Source organism: Haemorhous mexicanus, chromosome 4, assembly GCF_027477595.1.
Source record: "Haemorhous mexicanus isolate bHaeMex1 chromosome 4, bHaeMex1.pri, whole genome shotgun sequence".
Taxonomy (NCBI): Eukaryota; Metazoa; Chordata; class Aves; order Passeriformes; family Fringillidae; genus Haemorhous; species Haemorhous mexicanus.
The window spans coordinates 515,941-539,862 of NC_082344.1; the positions used below are offsets into that span (position 1 = coordinate 515,941).

At 49.9% G+C, this 23,922-nt stretch overlaps 1 protein-coding gene and 1 long non-coding RNA gene across 4 annotated transcripts in view; one reads left to right on the forward strand and one right to left on the reverse strand.

The window, feature by feature from the left end:
- The window catches only part of ANTXR2 (ANTXR cell adhesion molecule 2), a 77,081-nt gene that overhangs the window by 42,645 nt on the left and 10,514 nt on the right, over positions 1–23,922 (forward strand). The window contains exons 13-16 of the mRNA XM_059843475.1: positions 4,095–4,136; positions 4,726–4,821; positions 7,688–7,855; positions 8,737–8,817. Of these exons, the coding sequence (XP_059699458.1) occupies positions 4,095–4,136; positions 4,726–4,821; positions 7,688–7,855; positions 8,737–8,817 (387 nt within the window). The remainder of the gene's footprint in view (positions 1–4,094; positions 4,137–4,725; positions 4,822–7,687; positions 7,856–8,736; positions 8,818–23,922) is intronic.
- LOC132325946 (uncharacterized) overlaps positions 1–23,922 on the reverse strand; it is a 227,107-nt gene that overhangs the window by 2,941 nt on the left and 200,244 nt on the right. For all 3 annotated transcript variants that reach the window (XR_009486088.1, XR_009486087.1, XR_009486086.1), the window contains 3 exons: positions 6,181–6,348; positions 511–4,871; positions 317–421 (listed from right to left, as the gene is read on the reverse strand). This is a non-coding gene — a long non-coding RNA (uncharacterized LOC132325946). The remainder of the gene's footprint in view (positions 1–316; positions 422–510; positions 4,872–6,180; positions 6,349–23,922) is intronic.

Here is a 23,922-nt window from a genome sequence, read left to right on the forward strand (position 1 = left end):
CTTTAAAACTGCTCTCAGGAAAATTGGTATTTGTCGTCCATTATGGGCTCTCAGGTTGGAAATCCCTATTTTTTTCCATAATCCCTGCACACATCCATCTCTTTATCTGACGGCGCTCTCTATCCTCACCCCAGCAGCAGCAGTGTTGGCTACTTGCCTCCTGCCATTCCTTTCTGGGGGAGCGGGGAAGGTTATTATTCATCCAGCTCAAAGACAGCATGGAGGACTTGGGAAATGGAGATTGCTTCCCTGGTCTGGGTACCTCTCTTGTCTGGGCCTTCTGGAATGTGGGGCAGAGAGGAAGTGGCCTTCTCACCTGACCGTGCTGCAGCCCTTGTGACCCAGGGGAGTCCATTGGGCCCCTGGCTGTCCAAGGGCAGGAAATCTCAGCTTCCATCTGCACTCTCACAGTCTGGGCTTCCTGAGGTGAGAACAAAAAACCTTGCTTGTTCTCATTCTCCACAGCACAGGCCCAACAGAAATCCAGGGAGCTTCCTGTTTATCACTTACCTCCACTTTGTTTCATATGATGAGCCTCCCCGTGGAAAAGGAACATTGCAAATCAGTAAAAAGCAAGCTCCTGGTAATCTTATTTTAAAAAACCTAACCTTGATTCATAAACCAGCTTCATAAGTTAAAATTCCTACATGAAGCAGTCCAGTGAATAGTTCTATATTATCAATTTTCAGCCTTATAAAACCATAGTTCTTCAAATGTTTGTGCCCTCTGTGTTTGCTCCCACCTCCTGTGGATACTATTTTGCTACTTCAAAAGAAAAGGTAACCCTAGGCCTCTTTGCTACAGCGCTGCTGAGTTCCAAGCTCACACGCTGTTGCACTGAACCTGCTGCAGAGCACTGATCCTTCCTTCTGGTTTTGCTGTTCCTCAGTTCCTGCCTTTCTCTCCTGCACATGAGGCTTGGACATCCATCACCTGGAAGGGCCACTTGGGGCTCAGTAGTCCTGGCCTTCAGGGCAGCATCCCTGAGGAGAGAGGCAGCCTTAGGGCCAGACAGGACCTGCTCTTCCCTTCCTCTGGCTCTGCTTCCCTGGTTTCCTGGAACAAGGAGCAGGAGCACAAGAGTCAGATCCCGATGGAAGAGAGAGGTCCGGGGTGTTGTGGGCAGAACAAGGGTCTGTAGCCAGGCGGGTGGGTTTCCCCTGCCCACAGGCACAGCTCCATGCTGGCTGGGCTTGGTCCCACAGTGTTCCGTGGTGTGAGTCCCACGGACACTCAGAGGGTGGGGCAGGGGGCTCCTCTTCCTTTTCCTTCCTTGTCCCCCACTTCCAAGGGTTTCACTGTGACAGTTCTGTCACTTGTCCCTCGCTGTGGAACATATGATTGCAACAAGCTGGCTGTAGGCTCTGTGCTGACATCTCCTAATGCCCACATCATGGAGCGGCAGAGAAGTGTTAATGAGTGGAGCAGAGGCACTGCTGCCTCAAGCACCAGCTTCTTTTTTTTAATGATTATTTTAAAGAAATCAGCTCTTCTCCAAACTCAAACCTTCATTCTTTGCGACTTGCTAAATGAGATGGAGCTTTGCCCGGAGAGGCTGATGATAAAACCAAACAAACTGAGGAAGCAGCCCATCTCTCCATGAGGATAATAAGACAAGCAGCATTATTCAGATGCTTCGTCATTGAAACAATCTGAATCCAGCTCGGGGAAAGTTAATTTACAATACTGAGGTCTTCCTCTGTGCAGTTCTATGTGCTGCTCCATGCAGAGCTGCACGTGTGCCTTGGACTTCTCTTTTTCATAAACAGCTTTCTACTGATTTCACTTGGAATATCACACGATTGAAAAGAATCCTTGTGTGTGCACGTGTGATTCGAGTGTGTGAGTGTGAGAGCCTGTGGAAGCATAAGGATGCAGGCATTGACATTCCAGTGCTGTCAGCAGGGTGAGGAGCTGCTACTCAAAGCAGATTATTTTCTCACACCACTGTCACTTTTAAAACAAGTTTCATTTTCTGAAGCCATTAGAAATAACAGCTAATTAATGGATTGCTTGGCTTTAAAATGAATTTCCCCTCAAACTTCAGCAAGTTCAGGAGCTGGCAAAGGATTAGATCCTCCACTTGAGGAGATGAGCAAAAGCTGCCATTGACTATTGCCTTAGGAAGCCACAGTAAACTCAGTCAGGGTTTCCCTTGATTGTCCAGGGTGGGAGCTGTGATTCCTACATCCCCAATGGGCACAGGGCCCCATCCTCCCAATGGGCAGGAGTTCCATCCCTCATCGTGGAGAGGTTTGCTGGGTAAAGCTGACTGCGCTCAGACAGATGTGAGGTTCCAGAGTGGCACAGCTGTAGATGGGGAAGGGCAGTGCCATTTCATACAAATCCACCTAGGAGCACCTTCTCTGCTACAGCTGGCAGGTCTGACAGAGACTGTTTTGGGATGATGGTGAGGGACAGGTGAAATGGAAATAAGGACAGAAAATAAATCAGGTGTCCCTTCATTGGGAGAAAGTGCTGCTCTACTGTTTCCAGTCTCCCAATTGCTTTCAGCAAGAATTAAATATCTCCAGGCTTTGGCAAATCCTACTCAGCATCCAAGTATCTCTCAGGTTCTGTCCCATGATCCCTCTGTGTTGCTGTTTCATGTAAAGTTAGGGCAATGATTCCAGTGTGGCTCTCAGGAATGTTTCACTAATTAAATAATTACTTTCTGTTAAGTATGCTGGAAACTCCTGATGACTGGGAATAAAAAGTGTTCAGAGCTATTTAAAGAAAAGCAATGTCTGGCACGGTTTTGCAACATCCTGACAGCAAAGGGATGTCTCAAAGTTGAAATCCACAGGTTACTTTCCAATCCACCCAGAGCACCCTGAGCTGGACATGAGCCATTCCGTAACTTAAACCCGAAAGGCTGTGGAAAACGGGTGCCGGGGGTGCCATAAGTTATTTCTGCTATTGGGCAGAATTCCTTTATGCACTGCTGAAAGTCCACAGCCTGTTCAGGCAGTCAGTAGTAACTGTCTGGGTGGCACTGATGACTGAAATATAAATCAAGATGGAAAACTCTACTGATCAGAAAAATATGCTTCTTTCATGTATTATGCTGACCTTCTGCAGTGGTATTGTTCATACGCAGTGTTTATTGAAAGTACTAAAATTAAATAGCACAGAGTGACTAAAGTAAGGCATATTTCAATTAAATTACTTAAAACCTGTGTTACATTGTTTGTCAGCATGCACAGTTTTGGATATGTTTGTGTAATATCAAGGCATAGCAGGAATGGACTCCTTGATATATTCATTGTGTATTTTTTAGTCATTTCCAGGCAAAACCCAAGCCCAAAACATGGCTCAATGTCACCAAAAAACTTACCAAGGTTAGCTTGCAAACCTGCTTTTCTTGTGGAGGAATGCCTGTGCATTCAGTTTTCAGCCAAATCAGTGAAGAGGGTCCCTTGCCTGCCTCTCCCTTGCTGGGACTGTCAGTGCTGGGCATTCTCTGAGCTTTACAGTGTGGATGTGACAAAGGGAATGGGGAGAGACTGTAGGGAGATGTAAACAGAGGTGTAAGAAATGCTCCCGGGGGTGGCTTCACCCGGAGCGGTGTCAGAAGTGTGGGAGTGTGACTGCAGTGCAGGCACTGCACAGTCATGGAGCTGGGAGGTGGAAAATGTGAGGGCTGCGGAAGCGTCCGGGACATCCAGAGGTGAAGCCTGAGCTGCCAGAAGGAATTTCACACTTGTCACTGGGCCAGAGACTCCCCAGCAGCAGCTGCAGCAGCTCGGCCCATGGCTGTGCAGGACCTCACAAAGGCCTTGGACACTTTTCCTCTGGGAGTGCTGATGGACTCTGGGGGGTCTCGGCACTGGCTGTTCCTCACAGCGGCTGAGGCTCATCTGGCCAGGAAGCACGGTGGCAGACACGTCTGCCCAGAGTGTCTGCAGGCTGGGGATGGGGCTCATTTCCAGCAGGCCTCGCTGATGGATGCTCAGGGGAGCAGGCAGCACAGGCTGCCAGCTCACTGGCGGTCGTGAGGGCTCAGGTGGAAACAGGTCACTCTTACCGTGGTCTGTTGCCTTTGGCTGCTGCCAGTGCAGCACCTTATTCTTTCCTGTGTTTGGCTCTTTCAGGTCATCAAGGATCCCCCTCCACCTCCACCAGCCCCAAAAGAGGTATGGTCTGATGGTGTTCATCTTAGCACACTGCTCTCACACGGAACCACCCCTGTGCTTCCCTGCGCGCTGCGTGTCCGCCTCCTTGTCCGAGTGCTGCCGGAGAAAGGACCGCCCTGGGGGAGGGGCCCTCAGTGGAGAACAGTGCCCTCTGCTAAAGTCCAGATCTCTGCTTTCACAGATCTGGATCTGTGGCTCTCTCCACAGGCCTCAGCTCAGTGTGGCCTGAATTAGGCCCTGATCCACAGAAACACTTCGGGCCTTTATTCCAAGATAACTTTGTTTCCCACATTCTGCACGGAAAGCAGAAAGCTTGAATAGCCCTTGTCCAACATCTAAAGATTCATGTAGGACTTAGGCAGCGTTTTGCCCCTGCTCTGTCATTCCAGACACTGAAGAATTCCCCTTACAAGGGAACTCCTCTCCCTCTTACAGTCAGTAATGCACTGGAGGCTCTGCTGTCCTCAGTGTTTGCACCCCTTTCACAACCAACACTCTGGGAACGCCAGTGAAATACACGGAAAAGACATTCAGTGTGTGGGTGTGGAAGCATCTTTTAAAAGTAAACACCATTTGAATGTACTTACAGGAAGAAGAACAGGAGCCCTTGCCTTCCAAGAAGTGGCCCACGGTGGATGCTTCCTACTATGGTGGACGAGGAGTTGGGGGAATTAAGAGGATGGAGGTTGGTATGATTTGGAGATGGCAGTTCCCTCAAGCACGAGCTCTCTGAGGCTGCAAGTGTGGAAACAAAGACTTGACAGTGCACTGAAAATACAAGGCCATAATGTGTGCTTGTCTTCCCACTGGCATAAGCCTTGGAAAATTCGTTACCATATCGAACAATTCTGACCTTGCCTCTGAAAGAACAGCTTTCAGTAGTTCCATTTGACTGGGACTTTAAATAGCTGCCTCAAGACATGCTCTTTCCATCACGCTAATGAGAAAGAGAGAGTGAGAGCCTTTTCTGCGTGTTTTGGAAGGAATTACAGTGAAACATAAGTCCCCCAAGTGTGGGCCAGCCAAATGCGCTGACAATGGTGACGCTGAGGAGAGGCTTGATCCCAGAGGGACTCGCAGCGACAACAGAGCCTGTCTTTGAAGAGACACGATAGCATCATGTTAATTAAAACAGAATGAAGAATGTGCATCCTTATGGGCACATCCTTATGGCAGGTTTTGTAGTCAAGTCAGCCTATATGGAATGTGCAAAGCAGTTCCTAACTGCAGTCCAGGAAGCTGTCTCTGTCTGAAACACCCACCTAGGCCACACTGAGGTGCCCTGATGAAACTTTAAAGGTATCGGCCTCATCAGCTTTGCGCGAGTACTTTTTAAATGCAGAAGCAGAATATGCTGGTTTGAAGCTGTGTCACTTATATGCATTTTCTTCAGCAGTTCAGAATTGCTAATTTAGAAGAGCTTCAGATTTCACAAAAAGCAAACATTTTGTGCAGTCTTTTTCAGAAGCAAACTAGGAAATGCTTTCCAACATCAAGATTTAAAAGCCTGGATTTGAGGGAAACTATGATAGCCTCCAGGAGGGGCTCCCAAATGAGATCCTGCACAATGGAGCAGAAACCTCGTGAACACAAGGGACATCAGGACCACAAAGACATGTTCAGCCCATGGCAAAAATGCAAACGAGGGTACCAACTGATGATTAGGTTAGAAAACCTTTTCATCTGTGGTAGGAATTTTGTGCAGGACTAAGGGCTAAAGAAGTTAACCTACTGAAATTCCTGCCAACGTAATCATGGGCCCTTGAAAAACGCCCCCCTTGTGTGGGGCTGTGGCTCTGTCTGTCCCTGAGACCCCAGAGCAGTGACGGGTCTGGCTGGGCACCGATGGTCGGTGCCTCTGGGTTTGACTGGGGAGCTTCACCTCTGCCCTGCTGTGTCTGGGACGGGCTGGGAAGATGGGCTCAGGCTGTTGGGAGAGCAGGACAGGCCTCACAGCTCTCCCTCGCTCAGAAGAGCATGCTGCTCTTTTGGGGAGTTGGGGCAGAAGCAAGAGAAAGACACCCCAAGGAAGGTTGTTCCTTACCTGGCAAGTAAAGGTGGTCTCTGTGCCATGGCCAGTGACAAACTTGCTGGTCATGACATTTCTTCCATGTGTGCAGTCCATGTGGAGTCATCTGGTTTTTACTGCTTCTCTGGCTTCTTTTCTTCTGCCATCCCTTCAGCAGCCTGATTCCTCTGGCAGCTTCCCTTTCTGGAGAAGGGAAGGGATGGAACCATCACCCCTGTACTTCCCACTCCTGTGCTGGGGCAGGTAGCCATCCACTCCTGCCTTCCCCACTAGCTCCACCCTCTGTGACAGTCCCAGACAGCCTGGGCAGTGCTCTCCTAGCTCTGTCTTTTGGCATTGCTTTAAAGTTTTGTGATGTCATTGCCAGGCCCCACCTGTTACAGTTAATTCATTTTTATGTCAAAACTGGGCGCTCAGACTCCACCACTTCTGGTTTCTTCTGAATTGGCTTTTGCCTGAAGGAGAAGATAATTTTTTCAGTGAGAGATGCAGCAGCTTATGGTTTTAACAGTGTTTAAAATACATTTTAGCAGCCACATGACAAGCCCTGTAAAAGTACCATTGATCACAGTGACAGACACAGGTGTACAGGGGCCTCCTGGCAGGCCAGATCACAGCAAATGGCATGATTATGGCAAGTCTTGCTGAAATGATCCAGGCCACTTTCACTAAGGACTCTCAATCTTTTAGCTGCCCCTTTTCGGATGAGAAGGGAACAGCCTTGTCCAGGCTTGTTTCTGTGTGCAGTACAGCAAACATCCCTGCTCAGGTTGCTGCATGATGCTTCCAGTTACAAGGTGAAAGAGGATTCCTGCAGTGAGGTGAATTATCCCTCTTAGCAGGGAGGTTTTTCCATGTATTTCATCTCCAGAGCGCAGCAAGTACAGCCTGTATGGAAGTGGGAATACCTGTCTGTCTCCCCAGCAGTGATAACTTTGGTTTCCTTCTCTTTTCAACTCTCTATACATTTTATACACTTGGAGCAGTGTAACATACACAGTTAACATTGTTGCATGTTCTCCATGCACTTAGGCAGGGTAGAGTGCTTCACCTGCCCTTCTCCAATGTGTATCTTCCTGCAGGACAATATGGAAACCTGAGCAGGTTCAGGGAGCTTCTGCTCAAACCTCCCTAGGCATCACATTAAATCTACACTGGGGTTCCTGAAAACTCACTGGGCTAGGAGACATGGGTTCAGAAACCTTGCCTTTCATGGCTACCAGATTAAGGTCTGGTATTTGAGGATAAATAAGAAGTGGAAATTATATTTTTATACCATTACTTGGAGAAGATTTCACAGATCCCCTGTCGCCCATGTGAAGCAAGACAGGATTTTCTTTCACTACTGAGACTTACTTACAGACATTTACCTAAGACTATTGTTACCACAATGAAGAGGTAGTTTTCTCCTCAGTACCTCCTCTCTTGTTTATTCAGCACCTCTCCCAGATTTATCCTCTGTTATTTGCAGCAGTTTCCCTGCCCTGAGCTGCACTCACACCTGAACTCTGCCTTTCCTCAGGTGCGCTGGGGCGACAAAGGCTCCACAGAAGAAGGGGCCAGGTTGGAAAAAGCAAAGAATGCTGTGGTGAAACTCCCAGAAGAACCAGAAGAACCTTTTCACCCTAAACCACCTAAACGAAAGCCTACCTCACCAGCCATGCAGCAGAAGTGGTACACACCAATCAAGGTATCTGTTCAGTCTTTGGTACGATTTGTTACTAAGGGCTGGATTCTTTGTGCCTTATGCAGGCTGAGCTGTGCCTTACTTCCCAAGTGTTCCCATTCAAGTGTAATGTGCTATTCTTGAAGGGAACACCTACTCAGCAGGAATGGCAGGAGCAGTTTGTAGCCCTAAATGCAATACTTGATCATTACTGCCACGTTCTATTTGCCTCCCCTTAAAAAGGGACATATTGTACAATGAGAGCATTAAAATCTATGGGGGCTTTGTTGGCTTAGTAGAGCTAATTAAACCCAAAACTGCACAGTTTGTAGCTGCTACACTAAGTTTTAAACACACATTGTCATGACAAACCAAGAAAAGCAAAAAAAATACATAAAACAATGTAATGCAAGAATTCTGATAAAAAGCAAATTGTTCTATCTGGCTCATAAGGACGGTGCTCTGAGCCACCTGCCAACAGAGCACAAGCAGTGCCTACAGGCAGAGGGTAGGTCTGTAAATACCTTGCCTTTGGGTGTTAAGAGCAGCAAACACTCAGGTGTAGCTGGGGCTCTGGATACTGCTGTCTTCCCAAGTGCCTACCAGTCCTTTCTGACGCCCAGCAAGCCCTGAAGCCGTGATGTCCAGACACACAGGCAAGGTCTGGAACCATCTGTGCAGAGCAGGATGCTCCTAACAGGCTCCGCTCCCTGGGCACTCCAGGTGGGCAGGAGCAGCACCACAGTGGTTGCAGGGGACACAGGCCAGGCTTAGCTCTGCTTGCCAGGCTCCAGAGAGGCGGTGCTGCACTGTGGCACTGCAGGTGCCCGGGATGTCCCCGGGCAGCCCCCGTGCTGCAGGGTGGGGGTGCTGCTGCTCCTGACTGAGCCCCTGTGTCCCCGCAGGGCCGGCTGGATGCGCTGTGGGCGCTGCTGCGGCGCCAGTACGACAGAGTCTCGCTGATGCGGCCTCAGCAGGGAGACCAGGTGGGTGCGCAGCGCACGGCTGGCCAGGGGCCGGGACATGGCCCGAGGGGGGCAGAGGGACACCGCAGTGGCACGGCGGGAAGGGTGACACACCGGCGGGAATGGTGATACACTGGCGATCCAGCCTGGATGCGCGGCACTGGCACCGGGCTGCCAGAGGCGGAGGGATGGGTGCTGCATGTGGTGTGTGCTCAGGTGGAGAACAGGAGCACAGCCTCGTGCAGGGTAAACTCTTGTCACGGGCACACACATCGCTCTCAGACCCAGCTGTTTGTAACAGCAGAGGCTGGCAATAATGCCCATGCAAGTTGCTTCCTAGAGCTTTGCACTTGCATGCCAATGACACCTTTCACAGAAGAAAAAGGTGAGGAAAAGTGTTTCTCAGACAGTCCTTTTTCCTGGAACATCTGTGGCCACTAAAAAAGGGACCTCTCCCCCAAATGCTGCTGAGGACACAGAGCCGCTGTTTGCACCTCTGATAGTGAAACCAGATCAAGTATTTTTGATTGCTTCTCCTCAGGAAAGTATCACTTTGAATGTCAGCATTTGTCTCCTGCATCCACTCAGCTTCCTGTCTGTGGCACTTGGGAAGAGCCACGGGAGCAAATGCTTTACTTTAGACAGGATGGCAGCAGGTCACAGTCTCACGTACTACAGGGCACTGTCTGTGCACCGTGCAACATGAAGGCCACATAAAGGGATGGGAGGGCTGAAGGGGAGGTAGTTAGATGTGATAGAATGGGAGGTAACAGGAATTCTGATTATTTTCCTGGGATGAAGTTTGGTGCTGTTCAAAAGGATGAAGAGGTGAGACTAAGGTAAGGCAAGTGTTGGAAGCAGCAGAATGGCCAAGTGCCGTGCTGCAGTTGGAGAGCACAGCTGGATACAGCTGTTAGCATTGTTACCGTGGCAGGATAGTCACTGTTTGCATGAATGATGCCTGTGACATGGAGCAGCAAGAACAGCAATCTACACACAAAATGCATGGCACAATACAGTTAAACAGGTAAAATCAGTGTAAACAGGAACATAAAAGTGGTGCCTTAAAAGGCTATAAAAGTATCAGTCAGGGGTTGTTTTGGGGAGTTCTGTCCCTAAAGGCAGGGAGTTACCTAAGGATTGCCCTGGGGGCAGGCTTTGCTGAGCCATTGTGCAGTCAGATACCCGCCTTCCCTGGGCCTGTCAGGAGCAACACTAGCCAGCACCTCAGCTTGAGAAAAACAGAGTGGTAGCTCAAGGGGGAAGGAGTGATATTTGTGCCTAAAGGAGTGGTGGGTCAGGTGTGACCTGTGCCACTGCAGAGTGCCATTTCTGTCTGCGCAGTGTTTGCCGTCTTGGGGAAAAAGTGCTTTTTCCTTCTTCCTAACACACTGGGTGGAGAGCCCATGGTGGGCCCCTGGTGTGTGTCAGTGCAGGAGTGTGCACAAGGAGACACACACACACACACAGGGAGCGCCGTGGAGTTGTTCTATTTCATCACCTCTCTGCTACTGTTTAGGCACTTGTCAGTTCCATTTGTAAAAGATCTCACTGCTGAATTGAGTGCTTGATCAGGCAGTTGAAATTTGGGCAGGAAGTATCAAAGCAGAGCGAGCAGTTGGTGCATCCCCGCGCTGTCCTGGCTGTGCCGTGTGGCAGGCGGTGCGAGGGCCGTAGCGGGAGGCTGCCGGGAGGCTGGAGGCCCGGGAGCCGCGGCTGCCGGAGGCGGGCAGCGCCCAGGTGTGGGCACACCGAGCAGGCTGCGGGCACAGCTGTGCGGCGGCCGCGGGAGCGCGGGGCAGGCCGGGGCACGTGGGGCCCGGGGGCTGCAGCACTAAAGGTAGCACGGCTTGGACACAGCTGCTCCCCGGCTCGCCTCAGGCACAAATCCAGAGATCCAACGCGGGCGGGCCGTGCTGGGGGCCGAGGACACGCTGCCACTTCAGAGACAGCTGCACGCCGCGGCAGCTGCGCCGGGCTCCCAGTGAGGGATGAGGACAGCAGGTATGGATCGAGGGCCCCACAAACAGCCTCCATTAAGCCACGAGCGCTTTTGAAGGGCTCCCATCAAACAGAGCAAGTCCGCAGCAGGAGATTTCGGCTGCAGAGCCATGTGGTGTTTTCTGCGCTAACAAGGTAATTTATAAATGATGCATTACCCTGTGTCTGTGCTCCTAGCTAGACTTCCTTCCTTTTTTTTATTAAAGGGGCAAAGAAGACTGAGCCACAGCAGTCTGGGCTACTCTGACAAACCAGTTCAGTGTCCAAGGGTCTGTACTTCTTTTCCCAGGAGTCTGGGGCTGCCCAGGAACAGCCTGGCACAGGGGCACAGCGCCAGCCTCAGGGGCCTAGCTTTTCCTCTAAATCCTTGTGTTAGTTTCCCAAGTCACAGTTTAGCACCACGAGGTGTGATCATCAGCGGTTTGGATTCTTTGTCTGAGCTTGCTGCAGTGTGATGGTGGTTGAGACTCTGATTCTGTGTGCATTTATGCACACAAACATCTTTAAGTCCACAATAGCCCATGGCACTTGTAGTGAAGATTTTGCCCTATCAGGACTGAAATAGGAGTCAGTGGTAAAAGAAAAGAAAGACTTTACTTCATTCTAGAAGAATCAGAAGAGAGGAGAACTACAGAATGCTTCCAGCTTGTACGTCCATGTACAAACCAGCCTTTTAAACAGGAAGACACTTGTACTTGTTTTTAAGCCTATTAGTATTTATCTGCTTTAAAGGTCTTTTCTAATAATGGCTGCAGAGTTATCACAAACATCTGTTTAAACTGTTACTTTTGAGCAGCTCTGCATAATACAGAAGTAATACATTCTGCATGGGTAAGATGTGGCTAGCAGTGCTCCCTCCAAAAGGAAGCTCCTGGTCACTGGAGTCATGGCCTCTCCCTGTAGCCTGAGCTGCTTTCAGAAGGGTCTGGCTGGCTGCCTGGCAGGTGCCCATCCCGACTGGAGTGACTCTCCTGGCAGTCGGAATTGCTGTCAGTCAGTGGGAGCGGGAGGGACCATCTTGCTGAAGAGAGGATGTTGTGCTGGTGTCAGGAGAAACAGGGATATTTTCCCAACTACGTAGGCAGCAGTTCTTGGCACTGCCTCCCTTGGTGCAGATGAGTCTGCTGCTCTCTTAAACGAGCCTTGGGGACTCATCCCTCTGTGAGCATTGGTAGGAATGAGAGAGCAGGAAGAAGCCAACTTGCCTGTCAGTTCCAAGGCCATGCAGCACAGGATGGCAGCCATGGAGGAAGGCACGCCACTGCTGGGGGCAGCATGCAGCCCCCCAAGCCAAGCCAGAGGAACCCTTTCCCTGGGCAGGGCAGGGGCTGGTAATCACAGAACGTTTCACTGCGCAGGATCCCCAAGCAACAAACACATTTGTTTTCCTCATCCTCAGGACACCTTTCCCATGGAGCGAGCTGCAGTAGAGTGATGCACCAGGCCTGTTCCCCTGGCCAGATTATTCCTCCCCTGTGAGCTGGCGGCGCAGGGCAGCTGTCCGAGCGGCTGGCCGGGATTCGGGAATGGCCGCTGAGCTAATCTCCAGGCTTTGCAGATGAAGGAGGCAGCAGATAACAGGATTAAAGTTTCCCGACCCAGGGTTTTCACAGCCCGAGACGCGGGCGGAGGGGGAGACAGAATGACTTCTGTCATTAATCTTAATTGATTGCCAAGAGGTTTTTAATCTGGCTTATTAATTAGGAAGGTCCTTAACACACTGTCTACATATCAACATCAGATGCTCTTTTGGGACTTTGGGGACATATGGCCTATCTATATTTACATTCACACAATTTACACATACATACATCGCTGTATGGGAGCTGCTCGCACGGGTAACGCGCACGCAGCGCCGAGGAAGCGTTTGCAATCACACACTCTTCAGCAAAAGGGGATGGAAATGAAAAAACACCTCGCACAAAGGTTGCATTCCCACATGATGAACTCCCAAACCTCTGTTTGTATTGATACGTGTATTAATCCAGATCAATTTTATGTGCCATTTATCTAGATTAGTGTTCAAATGGCATTCTTGGTTTGGCAGATTTAAGTGGGAGGTCCCAGTGTTCTTCCACAGCACCATGGTATGTTTTAAAGCCCAGGCTGTGGTGGTTCCACTGCCATTTTGGAGGAGATCAGCACAAATACTTGATATAACAGAGTCAGGTGATGCTGGAAGTAAGTGACCAGAGCCAGAGGCTCTGAGATGGGAGGCAGTGACAGAATGAGGTGAACAGAACTAGGCTGGTTTCCCTGTCACTTCACTGGGCTCTGCTCCTCTAACCAACGGCAAAGGCATGTGAAAACACCTTGGAAAAGCTCTTTCTAGGAAGTGAGTTTCTGTCTCACCTGGCAGGTGTGCTATCACCGGCCGTAGCTGTGGCAGCCCGAGCTCGTTCAGTCACCCAGGGTGAGTTGTTACAAACCTGTGCTAAACTGCAGCTACTGGAGTTCAGAGGATGCTCAGATGTGCCCACCCAGGCCCTGCCCGACCCGGGGCTCTAAAGCCTGTAAACAGTTGCATATGTTAATCCTTTTATGCACAACATCATCCAAAAGAAGGCAGGGGGAGGGAGCTGTTTTCCCCTACAGCTCTTCCAAAGTTGGGAAGAAATACAGCACACATGCTGCTGCATGTTACTGCTGCATGGGAGAGGCAGACAGTGGGGAGAGGGAGAGGAAAAGTGATCCAATATTACATTTATTGCCTCCAGTCTTATTATTGCATTCCCATAATTCAAAATGACTTTAGTTCTGAAATCAGTTTTTGCATGTTTAAGTGCATTCTGAACTACAGATCCATAAAGCAAAAACAAAACCCCCATAACACTTGAGTTGCCTGCATTTTAAACTGGGCAGGTGTTCCCCAGCCAGAACATTTCCTGACCACTGACTGTGGGCTGGCTGTGCCACAGCCTCCTGCAATTTAAGCACAGGCTCCAAGGAAGGCAATGCAGTGCGCAGCGATGGTTACCGATGCTGCTCCCTGTCACAGAGGGTTTGTGGGTGCACACAGGTCTGTCCCCTCCCAGTCACTCCAAAAAGAATTCTGTAACTTCTAGGAACTGGGGGGCAAATGCTGCATGAGATCAAGCGCTGCAGTTCAGGTGGGCTCAGCTCCTGCCAGGCTCCAAGCCGTGCTGGACAGGTGACCAAGGAAGGGGAGCAGTGTCCCTGGCCTGCGGCCTCAGGATGGGTGACACATCTGGCTGTGACCACAACCTTGGGGATGGGGTGACAGCCTCCCTAGGACAGCGCTTCCCTGCTGCAGCTTTGTGAGTGCTCTGGGGCTCAGTACTGCTCCTTCCTAGGTAATGGTTGTTCCTCAGACACATTTCTGTCTGCAGTTTTCTCCCACAGCTTTGCCCTGTCTTTATTTCTTAGTCCAGCAGGCCACATGCAGCAGTGTAAAACAGTTTGATCCAATGAAAAAGGAATAGATTTTCTTTGAGTTCATGATCACCTTTTTCCAGTGGAACAACAGAAATTCTTTACAAGTGTGAAATAGAAGTTCTCTTTCTGGATGCAAACTGTGCCTGTCTGAGCAGAGAGGAAGTGAGGGTACAAAGCACACAGGAGTTTGTAGCATGTTTTGTATCTTTCTGTACCCAGGTAGATGGATGATATTTCATTTTACATTATAGTAAAACACAGAACCTACCAAAGTCTGGAAAGGCTGTAAAATGATGAGCAGAATAAGCGTAATATGATCCAAGAGTAAATTGGTTATTTAGAGTTGAACATTCAGAGCAGTGCCCAAGGGCTCTGAGGTTATCATTCCATTCTGGGAAGGATATTCCCAGCCCACATGAGTACCCCTGGATTTGGGAATCCCCCAGAAACTCTGAGTAGTGCCCCCCTGCTTGCCCAGGAGAGACAGAGAGGATGTCTGAGGGCACCCCCTCTTCCAAGGGCTGCTTCCCTGCCTCTCAGGACTGCTTTGCTGCCCTGTTCCTGTCTCTGTTTGTCCCCCATGGGGAGCTGTGGGTGCCTGTCTTGAACCTGGAGTCTCTCCCCCAGCCCAGCCACAACCAGTCAAAGGCCATTTGCTGCCATGCCTTTACTAAAACAACATCTCTAGACAAAGGCTCCCCAGTGAAGTGGCCAGGGCAGCGATGGGAATGCTGGGAATGCCCCTCCCAGCCCACCTGCTCCCACAGTGGTACAGCCACCAGTCCCCTCTGGTGTCATGGCCGTGCCCCAGCAGGTGGTTATAGGTCATCAGGGCCGATTGGCTCCACAATTACGGCGGCTCAGTAAGGTTTCTCCCTCTGATAACAACATTTACAATAAAAAGGAAAGGTGTTTGAAAGATTAGGAGGATATAATGGATAAAATTTTTCCATCGTACTTAGAATCTGTGCATTAGAACTGTGAGAATTCTCTGAAAGAACTCTTCCTCTTTCCTTAATTTTTTCCTATGCTGGTTGTAATTAAGGCCCTTTCCTCCCAAGCCAGCCACATGCCCAGCTGGCACTCTGTGAATGCTCCGAGGCACTCTCAGGGCATGTTTGATGTCAGTCTGTCCTGATTTATAAACCCAAAAATGCTCTGCTTAGAGAAAGGAGAGTAATACTAGGTTTTGGCTCAAAGAAGTCAGGAGTAACGCAGTGTGCTGTGTCCCCCCCACAGCAGGGAGGACGTGCCTTCCCACTGGGCCATGGCCATACCTCCCTAAATGCAGTGTGTCCTCTGGGCAGAGCAGCAGGGCTCTCCCAAGGGACAAGGGGAACTGAGGCACGCGTGCAGAGGTGATGTGAGCCCCAAGTAATGAAACAAGCCCGTGGCCAGAAGGTGGAAGGAGAGATGCCCCTGGTGAGCCTTGAGTATCAGCTGAGAGCAGAGGGTCACTGATGCAGTTAAAGGGGTTCACAGTGCATTTCTGGGGGATGAAAATGGGAGAGCTAAACTGTAAAAACCATGACAAAGGCATCTGGGGCCAAAGAGGAGCAACATAAAACAGGTTTTCTCCCACCAAGACACTCTTACTTGTTGCAGAACTTAAGGCACAGAGATTTTGCCTTGTACACAGACACAAGCCAAACCAAGTCAGATCTTATGCTAGTCTAGAATGAGCTACACAAAGCCCCCTGCATTTATCAAGGACTGCACTGCTTAGGTAGGAAGTTGTGGTACAAAGGCTTTGTTCTTGAGATAGCTCTGAGGAGCAGTTTTATGAATAACTGTTCCAGCTGCTGCATTCAGGCTGAGCCACGTGGCACCCCCTGTCAGCCAGGAGAAACACTGACCCTACTGATCCCCTGGTTTGTCCAGTGCATGTCAGGGACAGTGTTTGCCATGCATGCCAAAGGCTGCTGTCACTGGAGATGGCCTGGGAAGGCCAGTTGGGTGCTAATGAGAGGGCTGGGAGAAGGGAACTCTGCAACAGCGGCGGGAAATGGTCCTCTGGGCTCGCTGCCACTCTGGGATGAGGGTCTGCCCCCAACCTGTCTGACCTGGTCTGAGCACCCACAGAGCTGGTCACTTCCCGAGCATCCTCCCACTGGGACCCTGTTCCCACAGACCCTGTGGGAGCAGCAGGAGATGTGCCTGTCCGGGAGGTGACTCCAGAGCACGTGCTCGGGGGTGACGTGACCTGCTCACACCTGCAGTACAGCCATGCTGCCTGGTGCGAGAGGCAGGGCTGGGCTTCCTTTGGCACCAGGGCCACAGGTCTGTCTGTTTCCATGGTGTAAGTTCGGTCACACGCACCCCAGCTTCCTGAGGCTGATATTTTCAGATGTGCTACTCAGATCTATTTTAAGGGCTCTTCCCACTGCAAGTCTGTGATGAGCATTAGAGCTTTAAAGCACTGCTTTGGGAAGCTATTATCAGTAGGTATTAATTATTGAACACTATACCTTCTGGAAAAGTTGTTTCATCACTGGAAAGTGACCTTGCTAGAAGAGGCAGAGGGAAAGAGAGGCGTATGGTGCCTCCTGAGAGCAAGTGGAGTGATGCGTGGCAAGAGAAGACACTAAAGATTTATTGTCTGTGGCAAAAGAAACACAGATCTCTGCTTGTGCAGTAAGTGTTTTTGACATCATACGCCATAAAGAGTGATTGGATGCTGTAGTTAAAAAGTGTTTCACTGAAGGGAAATAATAGACATTTTCACAGTGCTGTGTCTATTAAGCGTCCAACTGCGTGGCTGTGCAGCTGAGCTGGCCCTGATAACTCCAGTGCTGGAGTTCAGGCAGTTCTGAGTTAAAAGGCAGCTAGATGATCCTGAGAGAGGACTGAGAATTTATCTCTCTTGAAAGAAGATCCCTTTTGACCTTGGCTGGTACAGGTTCTTATTGCCTGTCAGCACACCACTGGACAAGTTCAACATCAGCACTGTTTGGATGCCTCACATGGAAATGTCATTTATTAACCTGGCCCTGGCCTTTTCCCTGGAATTTCTCTTTTTCCCAGCTGTTAGGGCAGCAGTCCACTTGTCTCCCAGTGACACTGGGAGCTGGAGTTCTCCCTTTGCTCCAGTGGTGTAAAAACCCCAAGAGAAACAGGCGTTCAGTTTAAAATAAAAGCTGGGGAGGAGCCAGAACTCAGGCTCACCTCTCACCCTGTGGCTGCCTCTGCCAGGCTGGAGAGCGAGGTGTGGCCAGAGAGCTCCTTGATAAATCCTCATTAAGTCCCCATGCAAATACAGCAGCCCGGCCCAGGCGCACAATTAGGCACCTAATTACGGTGAAAATGCAAGTGCACACTTTGCTACAACAGCCCTGTGGCCTTGGGAGCCGGCTGGGGCCCGCCCCTGCCCCGGGAGGCGCTGGGATGGCACCTCTGGAAGGGGTCCTGTGAAAGGCAGAGGTGTTCACGGCGCTCAGACAGGAGCCTGCCCGGGCACAGCCCGCACTGGGGTCACTCCTCCTGCCCACACGGGGGTGACAGTGACAGAGGGGACAGGCCACAGCACAGGTGTGTTACCTCTGCCTCTTCTTGCTGCAGTTTCTTTTTCTTCCCTTCATCAAGGTGAAGAGGGGAATACCCAGCCAAGTGGGATCCGTGATTCCCATGACAGAGTATGAGTGTACGGCTGAAACTGCAGCAAGGCTGATTCCAAAGGAACATTCAGTTTCAAATAACTCTGTCACTGTTCAGGGACAGCATTTTCCATATGAAAATGTCTGATCTGGGAGTGTTGTCAATGCCATGATCCCGGTGGGGGGGGTGGGCAGACTGTTCAGCCACTGCTCCCACTGGCAGGGCCCACCTGAGAGTAGCAGGGAGTGACCTGGGAGCTGAAACTCAGCGTTGGGGGAACAGCTTTTTGGGAGAACCACCTGTGCTGTTGCCTGCCCAGGTGAGGTGCCAGCCTTGGCTTCAGTTCTGTTTACCTGTGCCAAAAGTTTTCAACCTGGACTTGAACGCTTAGCAGCCAAGGGAGGAGCCCAGTTCCCAGTCAAGAAAAATGAAGTGCACTTGTCCAGTGCCTGTTCAACATCCTATGATGCATTTTCCGTATTCTTAAGTCTTGTAAAACCCCCAGTCCCTTCTCCTTCATGATGTGCTGGTAATTTCTTGAAAGGAATTTGAAGGGATTTCTGATTTGGAACGGGCAACTTATACTAAAAGTCTGAGAATAAGACTTGGAGAGAATCTACTAGCCAAGGAGCGAAGACACAGTCCTAGATTAAAAAAATCATAGAACTGCTAAAATTGCTGCAGTTTTTAGTTTTAAAATGCCTGTAATTTGTACAGGGTGAAGTGCTGCCCAAAGGAACTCTGTCTGTGTCAGGGGATCTTCATTAGGTTTATTCTGTGAGCACAGTAAAAGCAGGGTTTCTGTACGGATTCAGGAGGAGAGGCTACCTGGGCCTCATTTCTATCCGTTTGCACCCCACCTGCCACGGTCAGGCCATCAGCTGAGAGGTGTTAGTGTTTTGTTCTTGTGCTCACCACTACTGCTTAATCCTGAGGAAAGCATCATTTTGCTTAGGAAAAACACAGTGTTTCACATGTTTTGCAGTTTCTTACCTACGCTTCCAAAGAACGGGTCTATGTCCCAAAATCCCGCCAAAAAATCCAGCACCAGAGTTGGGAATTGTACCTATATTTGGGAAAGCCAGTTTCACTGCTCTTTGATCCAGTGTAGGTGCAAACACAGGGTTGTTACCTGGGTTAGACACGCCTGCACTTGTAAGCTCTTGCCTACCTGTCTCAGGATTTCCCATCATTTATACCATCTCTGTGACAGAGGAGGAACTGTATTTTCTGATTGTCACTACCAAGTCTGCAGTGATTTATTCCTATAGGCTCTAACTGAATTAAAATCTTAATTAAGCTTATGCCACTTTTTTCTTCATTTTAATTAGGAACAGCCAAATCACTTGTCTGGGGAAAGGAGAAAAAGAAAAAGATAAAGAACAGCAACCCTTTTTTCTGTTCTTAGTTGTATTAATGAAGGCATGGTGAGAATGTCCTCCCAAAGAGGTGCCACAGGGCTGGACAGGTAACATAGCACAGCCAGTGCTGTGGTACAGGAAACCTCAGTCTTCCACAGAAATGCTTTCCCTGAGTGTTTCCTGGTGTCATTTCCCACCTAACTTCTACAGTCCTCACTTCAGTAAGGCACCAGGAAATGACCCATTACAGCGCTCAGTTTTTGGTGCAGTCACATTGCAAACCCTCTCAGATGATCAAGTCTGGCCACTTTCCCAGCACTGCCAAGGCCCCCACCGACCCACGTCCCCAAGTGCCACATGCACAGGCCTTGGAACACTTCACAGAGAGGTGTCACTTGTCTGGTCTGTCCTGCTCGTGTTCCACCTACAGCAAACCATACACAGATCACACAGGCTATGCCCTGAGCACATGAGCAGCTCCTACTAAGCTCTCCTAACTTACCAAATGCTGCCATCAGTGAAGTGTAAGTCCCTCACTTTTACCAGCAAAGGATTTTTGTGTGCTCCTCTTTCTGTGTTTCCCGTTCCTTTCTCCCCAGCCAGCCACTCCAAAGGCTGCAGCTTTGCACAGGCGCAAGCTGGTTCTTTGTGTGGAAGCCCTGGCTGAGTTTGTGTGCTCCTCACAGAGTAGAAGATTTTTTTTTTCCACAGACTGCCCCACAGGGCCTGTGGCAGGGAAGTGGCCATTCCATGAGTTCCCCTGGTCTGCAGGGAATGCACTGCCACCAGCAAAGCTGCCGTGGCAGGGCCAGCGGCTCAGGCTTTCCCAGGGCTTCATGGGGTGGGAACTGTCCCGGGGGGACCTGGAGGGTCCCAGTGCTCCTGTGAATCTCCTGCTCAACATTTGCATGTTGACATTTTCTACTTAAGGGGCCTTTTGGCATCTCTGGCATTAATTTATAATGCTGTGGTAGCAGGGCTGCAGCACTGCTGGAACAGCCTTTACTTTAGAAGGACTTTGCTCTGGAATCCGACTGGAATCCGTGCAGACACTGACCACACTCCAGCTGCTCTTGCTGGGATTCTTGGTTTGTTGGATTTTTGGTTTGTTGAATTTTGAATTCTTAATCTTAATTGTTCGGCTATATTTTACAAGTGTATTTCCTAACTGTATTTCCCAGTATCTTTACATTTCACACATTCTAATGGAGTGTTACATGACACTGCTGGATTTTGTGCACTGTGTGAACTGAGCCCCGGGATCAGTCCAGGAAAAAAGGGCTCGAATTTGTGTACTTGTTTGGCAGCTGTAATTCATAGACTCTGAAACCTCCTCTGGTTCATGTGAAGGTACAATTAGAGCCAGGGGGTTTTATGCAAGCAAAGTGGGCTTAAAAGGGCTGTTTATGTCAGTAAGGCCTTGCAAGGGCCAAGGACAGACCAGCTGGATTGAATTTTATTACAGCTGGTACAAGGCCCCTTACAACATGCGTGGGTCATTTGAAAATTTTAGAAATCATTTAGCTTCAATCAGCCTTTCATTAACTGCAGTTAAATGCATGTAAACCATTTGAGGACAGTTCAGAAAGCTATTTTTATTCATTTAACTACACCTGTTTGAAAATATAATTTGAAATATGCAATGAATTACAACAGTTGAACCTGTGTTGCATTTCTGCCAGAGAATTTTTATATAGAAGTTTCTCATTTGCCAGTGCCGGTTTGGTTCTGTTGTGCTTTCAACTCCAAAGAGCTGACGTGCTCCTCAGTGAAAGGATGTAGAAAAGGCACTGATCTACCCGTGTTGCAATTAAATTCAGGCTTCAGTCCATGTGTGGCTGCAGCTTCGGAAGGTAATTGTGCACACCTCATTGCTTTTTAGTTCTGAATGCTGCTGTGGTAATTTACCAGGTAATTCCAGAGACAAGGTCTAAATTATCAGTGATTTCATAAAGTTTAAAATATCCATACCTAGTGGGAGGACGCTGGGGCATTGCCTCCTGTCTCCCAGACTGTGAGTCCAAGAGTCCTGGAAAAGGCCCAGACCCGGGGGGAGCAGGGTGCTGGGCAGCCCACGGCTCAGTTCTGTGTACAACAAACATGGCGTTGCCACGGCAACCATGCTTCATTCGGCTCTGTAATAGCTGTGACAAACCCCGCCACCTTTCCCAAATTCACCATTTATCATGGCATTCCTACACTTCACCTCCAGTTAACTGTTCCCAGCCATTTCCCAGCTCTCACTCAGGGATTTTTGTGGAGGCTGTTCCTTTCCTTTGTCCAATCAAACCAATCCAATCCCTCAGGCAGCCTGAGTCTCTCTAGGTGGGATAATTCAAATTTTTGTCAAATCCTTTAGAACTCTAGTGTCCTCCTCCTGGTGGCATTCCCAAGGGTCTCCTCAGGCAGGAGGCAGCTCGGAGCAAAGCTCCCAGTGACACTGAGGGGGGGTTGTGCTGTGCCCACACACCCTCAGCAGGGTGCACAGCTCCTTTGGGGCGATCTGACTGTGTAGCCAGGGTTCAGGCTGGCCTCTGGGAGCAGCCCCCAGCCTTGCCCCAGGCCCTGGGAATGCCCCTGAGCACGCTGTCCCTGGCAGTGCAATCCCCCAGCCCCAGCCAGCCTTCCAGGCCGGGCAGATCTCAAACAGAGGGGAGTGCATTCCTTGCTGTTTCAGCACTGCTGGATGGATGCCCATCCTGGCCCAGCCCTGTGCTGTGCCCAGGTGTGTGCCCCCCCAAGCCATCTGCGCTCCCATGCCAGGAGCAAATCTGGGTCAGCCCAGGCAGGAGGGGAAGGGCGCCGGGCAGGGACCCAAACACCCGGCACACGCTGCTCCTTCTCCTTTTGCATCCGTGCAGCTTCTCAGGAGAGGCCAGTTCAAGTACTACCCAAGCACTCAAGGCCAATTCCTCAATTACCTGGAGGAGCTTCCTTCCTTAATTCCAAAGCTGACAACTCCATCACCACCTCAGTCTGGCTGTGTACAGCTCTAAGCTCTGGCCAGCCTTATCCACACTTTAGTGAGAACCAGATGTTCCCTCTCTCCACAGCTCCTCTGAGTTATCTCCTGTTCTGAGACTGGCCTTGAGGATGCTTCCCCCTGCCTGGTAAAAAACTACTGAAACCCAGAAGCTTTGGATAATGAAGCAAACATATTTTTGTGGTGTGGGCAATTTTTTTTCAGTCTGCTGCTGCTAGTTTTTAAATATAAAGTGTAGCATATGTTTAACACAGAACATATGGAAAGAATGAAAAAGCAAATCTTGAATTTCAAGTATCGTTTTCTAAGTGGAAAAGACTCCACAGTGTGAAAGTGGTCATTCAGAAAAAAAACCCCAGGAAGATGTACTTATTATATGTAAATACTTATAAACTCAGTTGTGAGAAGGAGAGGTCCCTCACTCTGGGGAGTGTCCAGGCACACACAGAGGTGAGTCCTGTTTTGAGAGGAAGGTATGACTCCCCAGCCTTGTTAGGAAGGGTGCTCAGCTCAGGAGGCTGCTCACCACCCCTGCCAGGAGGTCATGTGTTCCTTCCCTGATGTAAGTTAGGCTGTGTAAGGCGCCTTATTTTTCTGGACAGACTGACACTGCAATGATTTAAATAATTTCTAAGCCAGATAATTCACTTCTAAGTTCTTAGCACACAGTTATGTTCAGTGTCAGAACTCTTGCATCTGTATTTCTGTCTGCTCTTGTACTTTGTACCTGCCTGTGTAGGACAGATCAATCCAGACTTTCAGCTGGGAGTTCATGATCTCTGAGTGCCCAGACTCCATCCACATGGACCTGGGTGCTGGGAGCAGTTCAGCTCCCTGCACAGGAACAGCAGCAAAGGCTCCCCTGTCCTGTTATTGACGGGGAGAACTCCTCAGAGGCCGTTTCACACACGAGGTTTTTTTACCAGCAGAGACCCCGAACAGAAGGCAAATGGATAAACCAGCACAGCCACCCCTGCATTCCCTCCTGCTCCTCCCCTGCTCACAGAACTCGGGCCCAGCCCTGCCCTCAAGGAAACACCTTGCAGTGCAAAGCCCAGCATTGTGCCTAAACTGTCCCCAGGCTGCAGCAGCTTCTTTCCCCATGTCCCAGCACTCTGTCACTCCTCCAGAACACGAGGACAGGGAGAACTGGCTTGAATTCCACAAGACAGGTATTCTCTGTTACTTAGAGAGAAAGAGAGAGAAAGGACTCAGCAGTGGCAGGGAGGGACCCCAGGGCAGCTCTGTGCTCCCCAGACTCACCAGCACACAGGAAGCTTCAGGTGCCATCCCTACTGACTCTTCCTCCTTCCCCCCTTTCTCTTCCCTCTCCTTTTGTGTGCAGTCCCAGATAACTGCCAGTCACTTGGCCGGGCTGGCTCACAGAAGGTGCAGCAGGCACAGATGGCACTAATGCATAAATGTGATCTAGTGAAGGGATGCCAGCACCAACCCCCCACAGGTTCCAAGGAGCTGCAGTGCACTTAGAGGGATACGGGGATTGGCAAGGTGAAAGCTGAGATTTGCAAGAGCTCACTGTTCCCAAATCAACAACAGAACCCTACGGCAAACGCACACATTTCTCTAATAATTTAGCAAATGCACCTAATGCCACTGTCTCTGGGTTTCTGTGTAACAGAGCCCCTCCAAAGCCCTCACTCACTACACAAATTAAACTGAGCAAAGGAAAAAAGGGAAAAAGGCAAAGGTGGGAACTGAAGAACTCAGCAGTCTGCTCTGTTTCCCATGTTTGAAACACAGCACTGAGGGGCTGGGAGTCAGGGGATCTGA